Source organism: Leopardus geoffroyi, chromosome C1, assembly GCF_018350155.1.
Source record: "Leopardus geoffroyi isolate Oge1 chromosome C1, O.geoffroyi_Oge1_pat1.0, whole genome shotgun sequence".
Taxonomy (NCBI): domain Eukaryota; kingdom Metazoa; phylum Chordata; class Mammalia; order Carnivora; family Felidae; genus Leopardus; species Leopardus geoffroyi.
In genome coordinates, this window is record NC_059328.1 from 127,690,999 (window position 1) to 127,706,704 (window position 15,706).

The 15,706-nt window shown below is 37.8% G+C and overlaps 2 protein-coding genes across 4 annotated transcripts in view; one reads left to right on the forward strand and one right to left on the reverse strand.

Annotated features, from left to right (window-relative positions):
• Window positions 1-5,005, reverse strand: part of DARS1 (aspartyl-tRNA synthetase 1) — a 63,934-nt gene extending 58,929 nt beyond the window's left edge. The window contains exons 1-3 of one of the 3 annotated variants that reach the window (XM_045479671.1): window positions 4,705-4,807; window positions 4,271-4,485; window positions 2,458-2,515 (exon numbers count right to left, since the gene is read on the reverse strand). In XM_045479671.1, coding sequence (XP_045335627.1) covers window positions 2,458-2,515; window positions 4,271-4,327 — 115 coding nt within the window. In that variant the 5' untranslated portion in view covers window positions 4,328-4,485; window positions 4,705-4,807. Of the gene's footprint in view, window positions 1-2,457; window positions 2,516-4,270; window positions 4,486-4,633 lie in introns of all 3 variants that reach the window. The other 2 variants (XM_045479669.1, XM_045479670.1) reach the window with 2 other exon arrangements.
• A 12-nt stretch (window positions 5,006-5,017) lies between these two features.
• Window positions 5,018-15,706, forward strand: part of THSD7B (thrombospondin type 1 domain containing 7B) — a 1,583,569-nt gene continuing 1,572,880 nt past the window's right edge. The window contains exon 1 of the mRNA XM_045479666.1: window positions 5,018-5,377. The gene's annotated coding sequence lies outside the window, so the exon portion shown is untranslated. The remainder of the gene's footprint in view (window positions 5,378-15,706) is intronic.

Consider the following 15,706-nt stretch of genomic DNA (forward strand, 5'->3'; position numbering starts at 1 on the left):
ACTTACTATAGACAACATGGGAATGAAGCTCTCTTTCCCGAGGTTGCTGAGCTGAGATAGTGTAGGCCTGGGCTGCAGCCACCACCTTTCCCAGTACCTGAGATGTATGGACAAGAGAATGTGGCCAGTAACCTAAAGGAAGCAGAGCCAAAAAAGTGTAGACAGAAAGCCCTGCAGATGCTGCTTGAGCCTCTAGATCCGATCATGCTGTATGCTATCTCATACTTTGTTTCCTATAGTTATGTGAGCCAATAAATTCCCTTTTAGGCTGTGAGTCCTCCAATGCTAATGACAAAACACTACACCCATCCAGAGTCTCCCAAACAGGAAAAATGTGACAAAACAACTATTATGTCAAGATAGTGATATAAGGCAATCATGATCCAGAAGTCATTTTATTCTAAATATGCAGTAATTTGAATATTAAAGAAAAATTTAAGTATTAATTAAAAACACAGTAATAGACATGACATCATAACAACAGAGTAATATAAGATCTCTATTCCCAAGAGTTTTATTGCCTAAGTGTAACCAAATTTGTCAATATCACATGCAGCAAAACCTAGTTACTACATTACTAAAAATACCTTTGGGAGGATATTATAATAAAATCAAATTATAAATCTATTTTACCTACTTTGCTAAATGTATTTATAACTTGTCTCTTGAAGCAAAGACACAGCTTAGAGATAATTCAATTGACAGGAGTATACCATGGTTCTCATTGCCAGAAACAACGAGAAAGAATGACGAATTTTTAAGCCATGAGGTAGCACAAGAAAACTTCTGCAAAACATTGCTGACAGACCTTATGAATTAAGCCAACTTCCAAAACTGCTGGGTAAACTCAGGCAAAATAAAGTGTGAAAGAGAAAAGACAAAGCAGCATAAAATTTTAAAAGACAATTCTGAAAATGCCAAGATTGACAAAACAAAATGACTCACTAACTAGGCAGTCAAAACTCAAAACCAAATGAAACAGAGTAACATAAATCTAAAAGAATAAAGTTCTAAATAAACAGCATGATTAGGGTAATTCTAATAGTACTTTTGAAAACAAAGAGCAACATCCCTTGTTTCGTGTGGCATTCCAACTAAGTAGCATAAGGCTTCCCAACCTTCAACATATCCACACATCCTTGAAGGACATGCCACACTCTCACCAGTAAGACTGGTTGAGACAATGATCAGGGGCAGGAGGGTTTCAGTTTGAAAATTTACTGCCTCTTCCACACGTCTAAGTCACTAGCATTAGAATGAAGGAATTTGGAGAAATGGAAACAGATCAGAAGGAAACTTGGTGTTGAACTAGGTATTAGGATTTTAGCAGAGATAAAACCAAAGGCAGTATTCTCCTGTTATAGTAATGTAACCAGGTGACATATAGTTTATTTTTCCCTCCTGTGAGAAGAAATTTTAAGTGGAAGACAGCAGTCCGAATTTGCCAGCCAAATGGGAACAGTAATTATGTCAACAGGTGACTGGGGCTCATGTTAAGAGATTGAAACACCAGTGAGATTCATTGTTACAGCTCAAGGAAGTCCAGTTTAGGAAGATACCTGAGCTGAAAAAAAGTCTCAAATCACCTCTCCTGCTTGTCCGGGCAAGAGAATGTCATCTCCTATACTATATTGCTTACATTTCATTTTATACTAAATTCTTTTATTCTATTGTTTCTTTCTTTCTTTTTTTTTTTCTTTTGGAAATGGTTTATTTTTAGCAAACTATTTAGGTCTTTTAATGCATACTTTGTCAACAAAGTTGGGAAGTAAAGTGATTTTATGATGGTACAATTAATCAAATCCAAAATAACATTAAAACTGATCTGGAGATTTATTATTTCCAAAAATTAAATTTAAAGGCAGGCTTCTAAATCAGAAGTACTTAAAAATAATTTGAGGGTGTCTACCAAAAGAAAAGAGATTGTTAAATAGTTAAGAGTAAGATAAATCTGCTGAAATTACATGCATACAAATATACAAAAATGCAAACAAAGGAAGGCAAATGCTTATAAATAGAAAACCTACAGGTCTGAGAGAAACAGAATGTGACAAGTCAATTTCAAAGAAATATAATAATGCAAGGGGGAAAAGGAGGTGGTTTCATGAAACATGTAAAAAAGTTGTATTTAATGAAGGCAGTTAATATTACCCATTCTTGTTTTATCTCGTAAGCCAGAACTTAATCTCAGTTAAATCTTTTACCTTATCGTTTTAACATAATTTACCATTTAAAGTATACTCCTTTAACATATTTTCTTCCCTTCCTAGATTCGTAGCCTCAAATTGACAATGTTTCTGCAGGGTTATGGTGTCTGGTCGGGTTATTTATTCACTTAACCTTTTCAGAGTTATGCCTTCAGAGTTATTATGCCAAACTTACTTAAAACTTTATGAAGTGCTTTCCTGGAATTAGAAAGAAAGAAAAAAAAGGCTTTATTATCATATAGCTACTAACCTGGTTTTTCTTGTGACTGTATCATTGAAGATACTCCATATCTTTCTTTAGCATAATCCTACAAAGAAATGTTTTTGGATTATGACTTTTTATTTAAACGTTAATAGCATAGTATACACGTAAATACAAATAACAGAATATAAAAATGAATTCATTTTAACTTTCAGAACCAGTTTATTAATTAGAGAGTCAGTAGTTTTAAAGTGTGGAAATCTATCATTTACCTATATATAGAAAGTTTGTGGTTAATTTTTGAAGATCACCACTCCTGGATGGATATACCATATGCAACAGCTTTCTCAGATAAAATTTACATACATGTATAACACATCTTACTACCTTCTTCAAAAAGAAGATTAAATGACTTCAAAGCAGGGATATAAATTTCCTCTGTGAAGGGAGTAGGATGAAGTACAGTTTTATTAACTTCCTATTACAGGAAGAGATGTTCAAAGAGAACCAACATTTTGGAGTAACCTTTCTGAGCACCAGATGTCCTCAGTTTTTAAAAATGGAAAATGTTGGACATAAGCTACTACAACTTTGTAAAATAGCAAAAAAAATTCACCAGCTTCCTGTTTCTACAAACTACCCTTAGGGGCGCCTGGGTGGCTCAGTTGGTTAAGCGTCCGACTTCGGCTCATGTCATGATCTCACGGTCCGTGAGTTTGAGCCTCACGTCGGGCTCTGTGCTGACCGCTCAGAGCTTGGAGCCTGTTTCGGATTCTGTGTCTCCCTCTCTCTCTGCCCCTCCCCTGTTCATGCTCTGTCTCTCTGTCTCAAAAATAAATAAACGTTTAAAAAAAAAATTTTAAAAACTACCCTCAGTACACAGGGTTGTAAGCAGTTGGAAATGGCCAATATCTAATTTCTAGTTACACATAAAGTTAGCAACAGGAAACAGGCGATATAGGGTACAGACTATTAACAACAAACTATACTTACAGAATAGACAAGTGGTCTTTTATTTTAATCTCCCTTTACTTCTAAAATGGTACCTTAAGATCCTTCTAGCTATAAAATGACATAATAGCACCACAATGCCTACCTTATATCTAGACCTATGCAATCTGCAAGGGAGCACAGTTTATATAATTAATCAGATCAAAAATAAGCAAAAATAATTTCCCTAGGTTTTACAAGGTAATTTAAAACATACATGAAACAATTAGTTTCTGTCAGTCTATAGCTACTTGGTGGAATGCTCTCCTGTAGATCTGATGGATATTGCAGTTTGTGTTTATACCAAAATAAACCAGATATGTTAAGGTGCATACTGAACAAGTTTTTTTTTTAAATAAAAAAAAAAAAAATACACCTAAAAACAAAGATAACCCAGCCCTAATAGAGAAATACAGTCACACAAGATAGCATGAGGCCAGCATTTGTAGATTACATGGTGTGAGTAAAGGGTCATTTATCAGTACTGTTCATATTTAGGCAACTTTTATTCCATCTAATGTTGTTAAGATGACCTATTCCTTACGTAGCTTATCACAAATTCATAATTACTCAAGAGAAAAATTAGGAGCTGGGTAGGGATTAAGGCCCAGTTATCCTACAATGCACATAAGTTGTAGGATGTCTTCAAAATTTCATTTTTGAAAAGCATTTAAGGACCACTAGGTATTAGGAACTACCCATATGATTTTGAATCACTTCATCTCAAACGCTTGCTCTGCAAACTTCCCTGGGTCACTGGGTCACTAGAAGGGAGAAAATAAATAAAAATGGCAAGCGTTCTTTAAAGCTGTCACACGGTAAATGGTCATTAAACACGTCGACAGATCGCTTTACTAAGTACTGTCATTACCTGTAAAAACATTAGGAACATGATTGCTGAGAAGAGAAATCGACTACAAGTGGACATTACAATTTTACGAGACGAGGTGTAGGGGCAGATTACGTGAAGGACGTGCCTAACCCAGACACGTGTGACCCCAGCCGCTCCTACTTCCGGGACAGTTGTTGCTCCACGTCCACCCCACCCTGGGACACGTTTCTGTTACAATAGGCCTCCAAGCGCCCCTCTGAAAAATGAGATCCTAAGTAGGTCTAGCCACGATGCTCGCGCAAGGGCCCTGGAAGCCCAGAGAGCGCTCTGGGCGCCCGGACACCAGGCCTGCGGCCCGCAAGCAAAGTGCGGACAGGGAGCTGGAAGCAGGGCCCCGCTCACCCTACTCCCTCCCTCAGCGCGATGTGGCCCATGGGTCTGTCGTCCCAGTCCCGGGGAAGGAGAACACCCACTTCCGCCGCGTCCATGATCTCCCGCGGCTTCTCCTGACTCCTGCGGCTTGCGCTGGCGCTGGGCATCGGGACAATTGGACGGGGCAGCGGTCACCACCCTCCCTCGCAGGCTTCCGTAGGGCAGGCCAAAAGGGCTTCTCCCTCCCATACAGTCTCCGCCCTCGCGACACTCAAGCCACAGCAACGCACTCGGACTCCCCGTGGTGGGTCGGCTCCGGAAAGATCGCGAGAACTGAGATTCCTTAGCGCTGTAAGGCGAGCGACCCGCGCCGCCGCCCTCCTCTTGCCCCACCCCTACGGGTGTTTACCTGGAGTTTGAGGGAGCTCCTGGGAATTCGTTGTAGTCTCGCGGGACTGGCTCTGTTCAGCTACAAGCGCCAGGGCTCCGGAAGGTGTGCTGCGGGGCTTGGTCTTTGTTCACTCTTATCCAAACTGCAGCTTGTGCTAGGTTCTCTTTTTCAGCCTTATTTACCCCTCCCGGCTTTAGCTGCAGACTATTCACTAAAAAACCCACCCAAGCACAGGCCTCGGCTTTTCCTTCCCCGGACTGTCCCGCCTTCACACTCCTCAGAGGCTTTGTGGCCGCCTGGGGTTACGGGTGACCTCTTCGCAAACTCCTCTCTGTGTACTGGGGACACAGGAGTGCTGGGTTAAAAGCAGTTGGCTTGCCAAGGTAGGATTGGGTACCAGTACCCAAGTGATAAGTAAAGTGTAAACACAATGGTAGAAATCCCACACAATTGCATCGGTTACCCGGACCCATAGCGTTATTACAGGATGTGCATAGTGTTGGTTGTTCAAGGGACAAATCACCTTAGGCTTAAAAAAAAAAAAAAAAAAAGTGATCAATGATCCTTTTTTCGCAATTCAAAGTAATTTGGGGGGATAGATTAAATATTGTCTCCCCTGCTAGACAGCTTTGCACTCTGTCAAATTTTAACTATTTTAGTAGTGCCTTAGCCTGGCACCAAGGGCACACAGTTAATACTGGTTAAAGAATGCAGTAGACCCCAATGCAAATGAAAATGCCCTGGAGGCTACCTCATTCAGGTCCTGGACTATAGTAGTGAGAAGACAGACATGATCCCTGCCCTTGTGAAGCTTGCCTTCTAATTGTAGGTGTGAAGTAGAGAGGTGCTATGGAAGTTTCTTTGAGGGCATTGATCTGAGGGTTACCTGAGAAAGTGATGCTTAACTAAAATCTAAAGTAAGTGTAGGGGTCAGCCAGGTGAAGAGGGGCTTGAAAAAATGGAATATTCAAAGACAAGTGGGTAGGGAGAGAAAGATCATGGCTCAAGTTTGGAGACAGTGCATATGAGATGCTTTTGAGACATCCGAGGGGAGATGTCCAGGTAACCACTGGCCTGTGGGGCCTGGAGCATAGAAGAGAGGTTTAGGTTACAGATAAAGGTGGGTAAGACCCTGGTGGGTAGGTGGTAATTGAAGTCTTGGACTAGGAAAGAGAATGTGATAAGAAGAGAGTGTTAACATTGATTATCAACTGCTGCATAGACCTCAAGTAAGATGATGACTAAAACATATGTTGGATTTAGCAACACAGAGGCCATTGATATTCTTAGTAAACATTGTTTATGGTAAAGTGATGGGATCAGAATGAGTGAGTGACAGTGAAGAAATGAAAGTACTGTAAAAGTGATTTTAACAAATTTTTATATGGTGCTTACTGTGTGCCAAGCACTGTTGTCAGTGTTGTACATATACTTACTTAATTCTTAATTTTTTTAAATTTGAGGTATAGATGAAACAATATTATATTAATTTGAAGTGTACAGTATAGTGATTCAATCTATATACATTTTGAAATGCTCACCACATTAACTGTACTTACCATCTATCACCATATAATTTTATTACTCTCTCTCTCTCTATATATATATATTTACGTTTATTTATTTATTTTGAGAGAGAGAGAGAGAGACCACAAGAGTGCAGGCAGAGAGGCAGAGGGAGAGAGAGAATTCTAAGCAGGCTCTGCAACGTAGAGCCTGATGCAGGGCTCTTTCCCATGAACTGTGAGATCATTACCTGAAGGGAAATCAAGAGTCCCACGCTCAACCAACTGAGCCTCCCAGGTGCCCCACAATATTATTGATTACATTTGTTATGCTGTACTTTATATCCCCATGACTTAATTTATAACTGAAATTTGTATCTTTTAATCCTCTTTACCTATTTCACGCATTCCCTCATCCCCTTCCCTCTGGCAACCACTACTTTGTTTTCTGTATTTATGACTCTGTTGTTTTGTTGCTTTCTTTTTTTAGATTTTATACGTAAGTAAAATCATATTTTGTATTTGTCTTCCTCTATCTTTACTTATTTCACTTAGTATAATGCCTTCTAGGTCCATGTATGTCCTAGATGGCAAAATTTTATTCTTTTTTATGGCTGAGAAATATTCTATTGCATGTATACCACATCTTTATCCACTCATCTATCAATGGATACTTAGGTTGCTTCCATGTCTTGGCTGTGGTAAATAATGCTGCAATGAACATAGAGGTACATATATATTTTTAAATTAGGGTTTTCATTTTCTTTGTGTCAATATCTAAAAGTGGATTTATTGGATCATAGAGTAGTTCTATTTTTTATTTTTTGAGGAACCTCCATACTGTCTTCCATAGTGCTTGCACCAACTTACATTCCCTTTTTTTCCAGTGCATGGAGGTTCCCTTTTTTCTACATCCTTGATAACACTTGTTATTTCTTGTCTTTTCAATACTAGCCATTATGACAGATGTTAAGATGATGCCTCTCTGTAGTTTTGATTTGCATTTCCCTGATGATTAGTGATGTTGAACATCTTTTTGTATGTCTGTTGGTCACTTGTATGTCTTTGGGAAAATGTCTGTTCAGGTCCTCTGCCGTTTTAATCAGATTTTTGGGGGGTGTTGGGTTATATAAATTTTTTATTTTGGACATTAACCCATTATCAAATATGTCATTTACAAATATCTTCTCCTATTCAGTAGGCTGCCTTTTTATTTTGTTGATGCTTTCCTTTGCTGTTTTAAAGCTTTTTATTTTGGTGTAGTCCCAATAGTTTATTTTTGCTTTTGTTTCCCTTGTCTGAGGAGAAATATCTAGAAAATGTTAAGGCTGATGTCAAAGAGATTACTGCCTATGTTTTCTTTCTTTTTTAAAAAAATGTGTTTTTTTGAGGTGGGGGAGGGACAGAGATAAAGGGAGACAGAATCCCAGGCAGGTTCTATGCTGTCAGTGCAGATCCTGATGTGGGGCTCAAACTCATCAACTGTGAGATCATGACCTGAACTGAAATCAAGAGTTGGACACTTAACCAATTGAGCCACCCAGGCACCCCACCTATGGCTTTTTTTTAGGATTTCTGTGGTTTCAGGTCCCACATGTAGGTCTTTGATCCATTTTGAGTTTATTTTTGCCTATGGTATAAGACAGCAGTCTAGTTCCATTCTTTTTCCTGTAGCTTTCCAGTTTTCCCAGCACCATTTATTAAAGAGATTGTCTTTTCCCCATTGAATATTGTTGCCTCCTTTGTTGTAGATTAATTGACCATATAAGTGTGGGTTTATTTCTGGGATCTCTGTTCTGTTCCATTGATATATGTGTCTGTTTTTGTGCCAGTGCCATACTCTTTGATTACTATAGCTTTGTATTATAGTTTGAAATCTAGGAATGTGAAACCTCCAGCTTTGTTTTTCTCAGATTGCTTCAGCTGTTTGGCTGAAGATTTTGTGGTACTATACAGATTTTAGGATTATTCATTTTAGTTCTGTGAAAAGTGCTATTGGTATATTGATAGGGATTGCACTGAATCTGTAGGTTGCTTTGGATAGTATGGATATTTTAACAATATCACTTATTCCAGTCTGTGAGCAGCTTTCCATTTATTTGTGTTATCTCCAATTTGTTTTATCTTATAGTTTTCAAAGTACAGGTCTTTCACCTACTTGGTTAAATTTATTTCTAGGTATTTTTTTTTTTTTATATAATTATAAATGGGATTTTTAAAAAATTTCTCTTTCTGCTAGTTTGTTATTGCTGTATAGAAGCACAATATGTTTCTATATGTTAATTTTGTATCCTGCAACTTTACTGAGTCCATTTATCAGTTCTAATAGTTCTTTGGTGGAATCTTTAGGGTTTTCTATATATAGTATGGCATCTGCAGAATGAAAGTTTTACTTCTTTCTTACCAAATTGGATGCCTTCTATTTCTTTTTGTTGTGGGATTGCTGTGGCTGATTGCTTTTTGTTGTGTGATTGAATAAAAGTGGTGACCGTGGGCATCCTTTTCTTGTTTCTTTTTTTTTTTTTTTAATGTTTATTTTGAGAGAGAGAGAGTGTGTGTGTGAGTGGGAGAGGGGCAGAGAGAGAGAGAGAGAGAGAGGGAGTGAGAGAATCCCAAGCAGGATCCACACTGTCAGCACAGAGCCCGCCACAGGGCTCGATCTCACAAACCATGAGATCATGACCTGAGTCGAAATCAAGAATCAGACACTTAATTGACTGAACCACTCAGGTGCCCAATCTTGTTTCCGATCTTGGAAGAAAGTGTTTAGTTTTTCACCATTGAGTATGATGTTAGCTGTGAGTTTGTCATAAACAACCTTTATCATGTTGAGGTATATTCCCTCTATGCTCAATTTATTAAAAGTTTTATCATGAATAGATGTTCAATTTTTGTCAAATGCTTTTTCTGTAACTACTGAGATGATCATATGATTTTTATCCTTAATTTTTTTTGATGTGGTGTATCACATTGATTGGTGGATGTTGAACCATCCTTGTGTCCTTAGAGAAAATCCTACTTGATTATAGTATATAGTCTTTTAATTAAAGACTATATTGTATTATTGAATTAGGTTTGCCAATATTTGTTGAAGATTTTTGCATCTATGTTCATCAGGGATTTGGCCTGTAATTTTCTTGTTTTGTGGTGTCTATGTTTGGTTTTGGTGTCAAGTAATGCTGACCTCATAGAATGAATTTGGAAGTATTCTTTCCTCTTCTGTTTTTTGGAATAGTTTGAGAATAGGTATTAACTTTTAAAATATTTGGTAGAATTCACTTGTTAAGCCATCTAGTTCCGGACTTCTCTTTGTTGGGAGTTTTTGTATTGATTCAATTTCATTACTAGTAATCAGTCTGTTCAGATTTATTTCTTTATAATTCAGTCTTGGAAGATTGTGTGTTTCTAGGAATTTATTTCTTTTCAGTTGTCCAATTTGTTGGCATAATTTTCTAGTAGTCTCTTATAATTGTATTTCTGTGGTGTTGTAACTTATTTTTCATCTGATTTCTTTGATTTCTTTGAATTCTCGCTTTTATTTCTTGAGAGTCTGGCTAAAGGTTTATCAATTTTGTTTATCTTTTCAAAGAACAGCTCTTAGTTTCATTCATCTTTTCTATTGTTTTGTTTGTTTTATTTGTTTGCACTCTCATCTTTATTATTTCCTTTCTTTTACTAACTTTGGGCTTGGCTTATTCTTACCTTTCTAGTTCCTTTAGTTGTAAGGTTAGATTGTTTATTTGAGATTTTTCTTGGTTCTTGAGGTGGGCCTGAATTGATATAAACTTCCTTCTTCGAATTGCTTTTGCTGTATCCCAGAGATTTTGGACTATGTTGTTTCTATTTTCATTTGTCTCAAAGTATTTTTTAATTTTCTCTTTAATTTCTTTATCGACCCATGGTGGTTTAGTAGTACGGTGTTTATTCTCCATGTTTGTGTATTCTCCATGTTTGTGGGTTGTTTTTTTTTCTAGCTTTTTTCTTGTAACTTATTTCTATCTAATTTCATATCTTTCATACCTTTCCATGGTTGGAAAGGATGTTTGATATGATTTCAGTCTTCTTAAATTGACTGAGACTTATTTAGTGGCCTAACATGTGACCTATGCTGGAGATTGTTAAATGTGCATTTGAAAAGAATGTGGGGGCACCTGTGTGGCTCAGTCAGTTAAGTGTCTGACTTTAGTTCAGGTCATGATCTTGCGGTCCATAACTTTGAGCCCTGCGTGGGGCTCTGTGCTGACAGCTCAGAGCCTGGAGCCTGCTTCAGATTCTGTGTCTCCCTCTCTCTGAATCTCTCTCCCTCTTAAATATAAATAAACATTAAAAAAAATGTTTAAGAAAAGAATGTGTCTGGGACACCTGGGTGGCTCAGTCAGTTATGTGTCTGACTTTGGGTCAGGTCATGATCTCATGGTCCTTGGGTTCAAGCCCCATGTCGGACTCTATGCTGACAGCTCAGAGCCTGGAGCCTGCTTTGGATTCTGTGTCTCACTCTTTCTGCCCACCCCCCCCCCTCCTTGTGCTCTGTCTCTCTCTGTCTCAAATAATGAATAAACACTAAAAAAAAAAAATTTTTTTTTAAAGAAAAGAATGTGTCTTTTGCTGCTTTGGGATGAAATGTTCCATATATATCTGTTAAGTCCATCTGGTCTAATGTGTCCTTTAAAGCCAATATTTCCGTGTCGATTTTCTGTTTGGATGATGTATCCATTAATATAAGTGGGGTATTAAAGCTTCCTACTATTATACACAAAAATAAATTCAAAATGTATGAAAGACCTCAGTGTGAGACAGAAAACCATCAGAATCATAGAGGAGAACAGCAACCTCTTTGACCTTGGCCATAGCAACTTCTTACTAGACATGTCTTGGGGGCAAGGGAAACAAAAGCAAAAATGAACTATTGGGACTTCATCAAGGTAAAAAGCTTCTGCATAGGGAAGGAAACAATCAACAAAACTAAAAGGCAACCAATGGACTCAGAGAAGATATTTGCAAATGCCATATCAGATAAAGGGATAGTATCCAAAATTAATGAAGAACTTATCAAACTCAACACCCAAAAGCAAATAATGCATTTAAGAAATGGGCAGAAGACATGAATAGACATTTTTCCAAAGAAAACATCCAGATAGCTAACAGACACATGAAAAGATGCTCAACATCACTCATCATCAAGGAAATACAAATCAAAACCACAATGAGATACCACCTCACACCTGTCAGAATGGCTAAAATTAATAATACAGTAAACAACAGCTGTTGGCAAGGATGCGGAGAAAGGGGAGCCCTCTGGCACTGTTGGTGGGAATGCAAACTGGTGCAGCTACTCTGGAAAATAGTATGGAGGTTCCTCAAAAAGTTAAAAATCAAACTACCCTACAATTCAGCATCACATTACGAGGTATTTACCCAAAGGATAAAAAAATACAGAATCAAAGGGGTATGTGCACCCTGATGTTTATAGCAGAATTATCAACAATAGCCAAACTATGGAACTATAGAAAGAGCCCAAATGTCCATTGACTGATGAATGGATAAGGCAGATGTGGCATGCATATATATACATATATACATATAATATTCTATTGTATATTCCAATATGCATTTTATTTTATTTTATTACTTTTTTAGCATTTATTTTTGAGAGAGCATGAGTGGGGGAGGGACAGAGAGGAGACACAGAATCCCAAGCAGGCTCCAGGCTCTGAGCTGTGGGGCTTGAACCCATGAACCTTGAGATCATGACCTGAGCCAAAGTTGTATGCTTAACTGACTGAGCCACACAAGTGCCCCCCAATATACATTTTATTTTATTTAAAAAAAAATTTTTTTTTTTACGTTTATTTATTTTTGAGACAGAGAGAGACAGAGCATGAACGGGGGAGGGGCAGAGAGAGAGGGAGACACAGAATCGGAAGCCGGCTCCAGGCTCCGAGCCATCAGCCCAGAGCCCGACGCGGGGCTCGAACTCACGGACCGCGAGATCGTGACCTGAGCTGAAGTCGGACGCTCAACCGACTGAGCCACCCAGGCGCCCCACCAATATACATTTTATATACATATATGTACATATATTTTATGTACATTTTAATGTAATACATTATGCTAAGTGAAAAAAGAGAAAGACAAATACCATGTGATTTCACTTGTATGTGGAATTTAAGAAAACAAATGAACATATGGGAACAGGGAAAAAGAGAGAGATAGGGAAACAAAACATAAGAGACTCTTTACAATAGAGAACAAACTGAGGGTTGATGGAGGGAAGTGGGTGGGGAATGGGCTAAAAGGGTGTTGGGTATTAAGGAGGGCACACGTGAGGAGCACTGGGTGTTATATGTAAGTGATTAATCTCTTAATCCTGAAAACAACACCATATGTTAACTAAGTAGAATTTAAATAAAAATTTGAATAAAAAATACATTAGAATAGAAAAGAAAAACAAAAGTCTCCTACTATTACTGTATTGCTGTCAATTTCTTCCTTTAAGTCTGTCAATATTACTTTATATTTAGATGCCTTTTGTTGGGTGCATAAATATTCACAAATGTTGGATTGATCCCTTTATTATGTGATACACTTGTTTCTTGTTATAGTCTTGTTTTAAAGTCTATTTTGTCTGGGGATGCCTGGGTGGCTCAGTTGGTTGACTGCCTATTGATTTTGGCTCAGGTCATGATCCCAGGGTCATGGGATCAAGCCCAGCATCAGGCTCCACACTATGCATAGAGCCTGCTTAAGATTCTCTCTTTCTTTCTCTCCCTCCCTCTGCTTTTCTCTCTCACTCACATGTGTGCTCTCTCTCTCTTAAAAAAAAAAAAAAGTTTAAGGTATATTTTATGTGATTTAAGTATTGCTTTCCCAGTTTTTTCTTCACTAATGTTTATATGGAATATCTATTTCCATTTCTTCACTTTTGGTCTGTGACTTGAGGTCTAAAGTAGGTCTCTTATAGGCAGCATATAGATGGGTCTTGTTCTTTATTTATTTAGTCACCCTTGTCTTTTGATTGGACTATTTAGTCCCTTTTAGTCCAATTAAAGTTATTGTTAGGTGTATACTTAAAGCCATTTTGTCAAATGTCTAATTGTTTTTGTAGTTCTTCTCTGTTTCTTTCTTCTTCTCTTGCTCTCTTCCCTGGTCATTTAATGAATTTCTTTAGTGTTGTGCTTGGAGTACTTTTTCTTTATTTTTTGTGTATCTGTTATAGATTTTTGATTTGTGGTTACCATGTGGTTCACATATATCACCCTACATATATTGGAGTCTATTTTAAGTTGATTGTTGCTTAAGTTCAAACACATTCTTTTTTTAATTTTTTTTTAACGTTTATTTATTTTTGAGACAGAGACAGAGCAGGAACGGGGGAGGGGCAGAGAGAGAGGGAGACACAGAATCGGAAGCAGGCTCCAGGCTCTGAGCCATCAGCCCAGAGCCCGACGCGGGGCTCAAACTCACGGACCGTGAGATCGTGACCTGAGCTGAAGTCAGACACTTAACTGACTGAGCCACCCAGGTGCCCCAAGTTCAAACACATTCTAAAAGCACTACAATTTTACTCCCTCCTTCCATGTTTATGTTTTTGATGTCATATTTTACATCATTTCATTTTGTGTATCCTTTAGCTAATTATTTTAGATGTAGTTGGTGTTTACTACTTTTGTCTTTTAAACTTCATAATAGCTATATGAATGATTGCTCTATTATCTTTACTATATGTTTGTAAATTTACCAATGAAATTTTTCTTTCATAATTTTTTTACTTCTAGTTTATGATTTTTTTCTTTTCCACTTAAATAAGTCCCTTTAACATTTCTTGTAAGGCCGGTCTAGTGGTGATGAACTCTTTTGGAAATTCTTTGTCTCTCCTTCAATTCTGAATAATAACTTTGTCAGGTAGAGTATTCTTGGTTGTTGGTTTTTTTCCTTTCAGCATTTAGAATATATCATGCCACTCCCTTCTGGCCTGCAAAGTTTCTGCTGAAAAATTAGCTGATAGCTTTATGGATTTTTTCCTATATGTAACTAGTTGCTTCTCTCTTGCTGCTTTTAAAATTCTATCTTTATCTTTAATTTAAAACAATTTATTTATTTTGGGAGAGAGAGCACACATGGGGCAGAGAAGTTTCTGCACTGTCAGCGGGGAGCCTCCCCTGGGGCTCGAGCTCATGAACCATGGGATGATCTGAGCCTAAATCAAGAGTTGGATACTTAACCAACTGAGCCACCCAGGTGCCCCTCTAATTTTTAACATTTTAGTTATTATGTGCCTTGATGTGGCCTCCTTGAGTTCATCTTGTCTGGGAATTTGCGTGCTTCCTGGATCTTCTTGTTTTCTTCCTCAGTTTAAGCAAGTTTTCAGCTTTTATTTCTTCAAGTAAGTTTTCTTTCTCTTTCTCTCTCTTCTCTTTATGGGACCCCTATAATATGAATGTTAGTATGCTTGATATTTTCCCCAGAGTTCCCTTAACTGACCCTCATTTTTAAAATTCTTTTTTTCTGTTCAGCATGAGTGATTTTCACTACCTCATCTTCTAGATTGCTGATCAGTTCTTCTCCATCTTCTCATCTGCTGTTGATTCCCTCTGCTGTATTTTTCATTTCAGTTGTAGTTTTTAGATCTGATTGGTTCTTTTTTATATTTTGTATATCTTTGTTGAAGTTCTTGTTGAATTCATCTACTCTTCTCCCAACTTTGTTGAGCATCCTTATGATCATTACTTTGACCTTTATATCAGGTAGATTGCTTATTTCTGTTTCATTTAGTTCTTTTTTTTGAAGTGTTTTTTTTTTTTTTCTGAGTAATTTTTATTCTGAGTAATTTCTATATCCCATGTGGGGCCCAAACTCATAACCTCAGGATCAAGAGTTATGTGCTCTTCCGACTAAGCCAGCCAGGTACCCCTCATTTAGTTTTTTCTGAGGTTTTGTCTTGTTCTTTCATTTAGCACTGTCTCCTCATTTTGTCTGACTCTGTGTTTGTTTCTATGTGATAGGATGGTCAGTTATGTCCTTGTCTTGTAGGTAGTAGCCTTATATAGATGGTGTCTTACAGGGCTCAGAAGCACAATTTTCCCTGGTCACCAGAACCTTGCACTCCACAGGTGTTCCCTGTGTGGGCTGTGTGTACTGTGACTGGGCTATGACTGTTGTAGATGTGCTGGTGGGTGGGGGTGGCCTTCCTCCTTTCCCCTGAGCAGA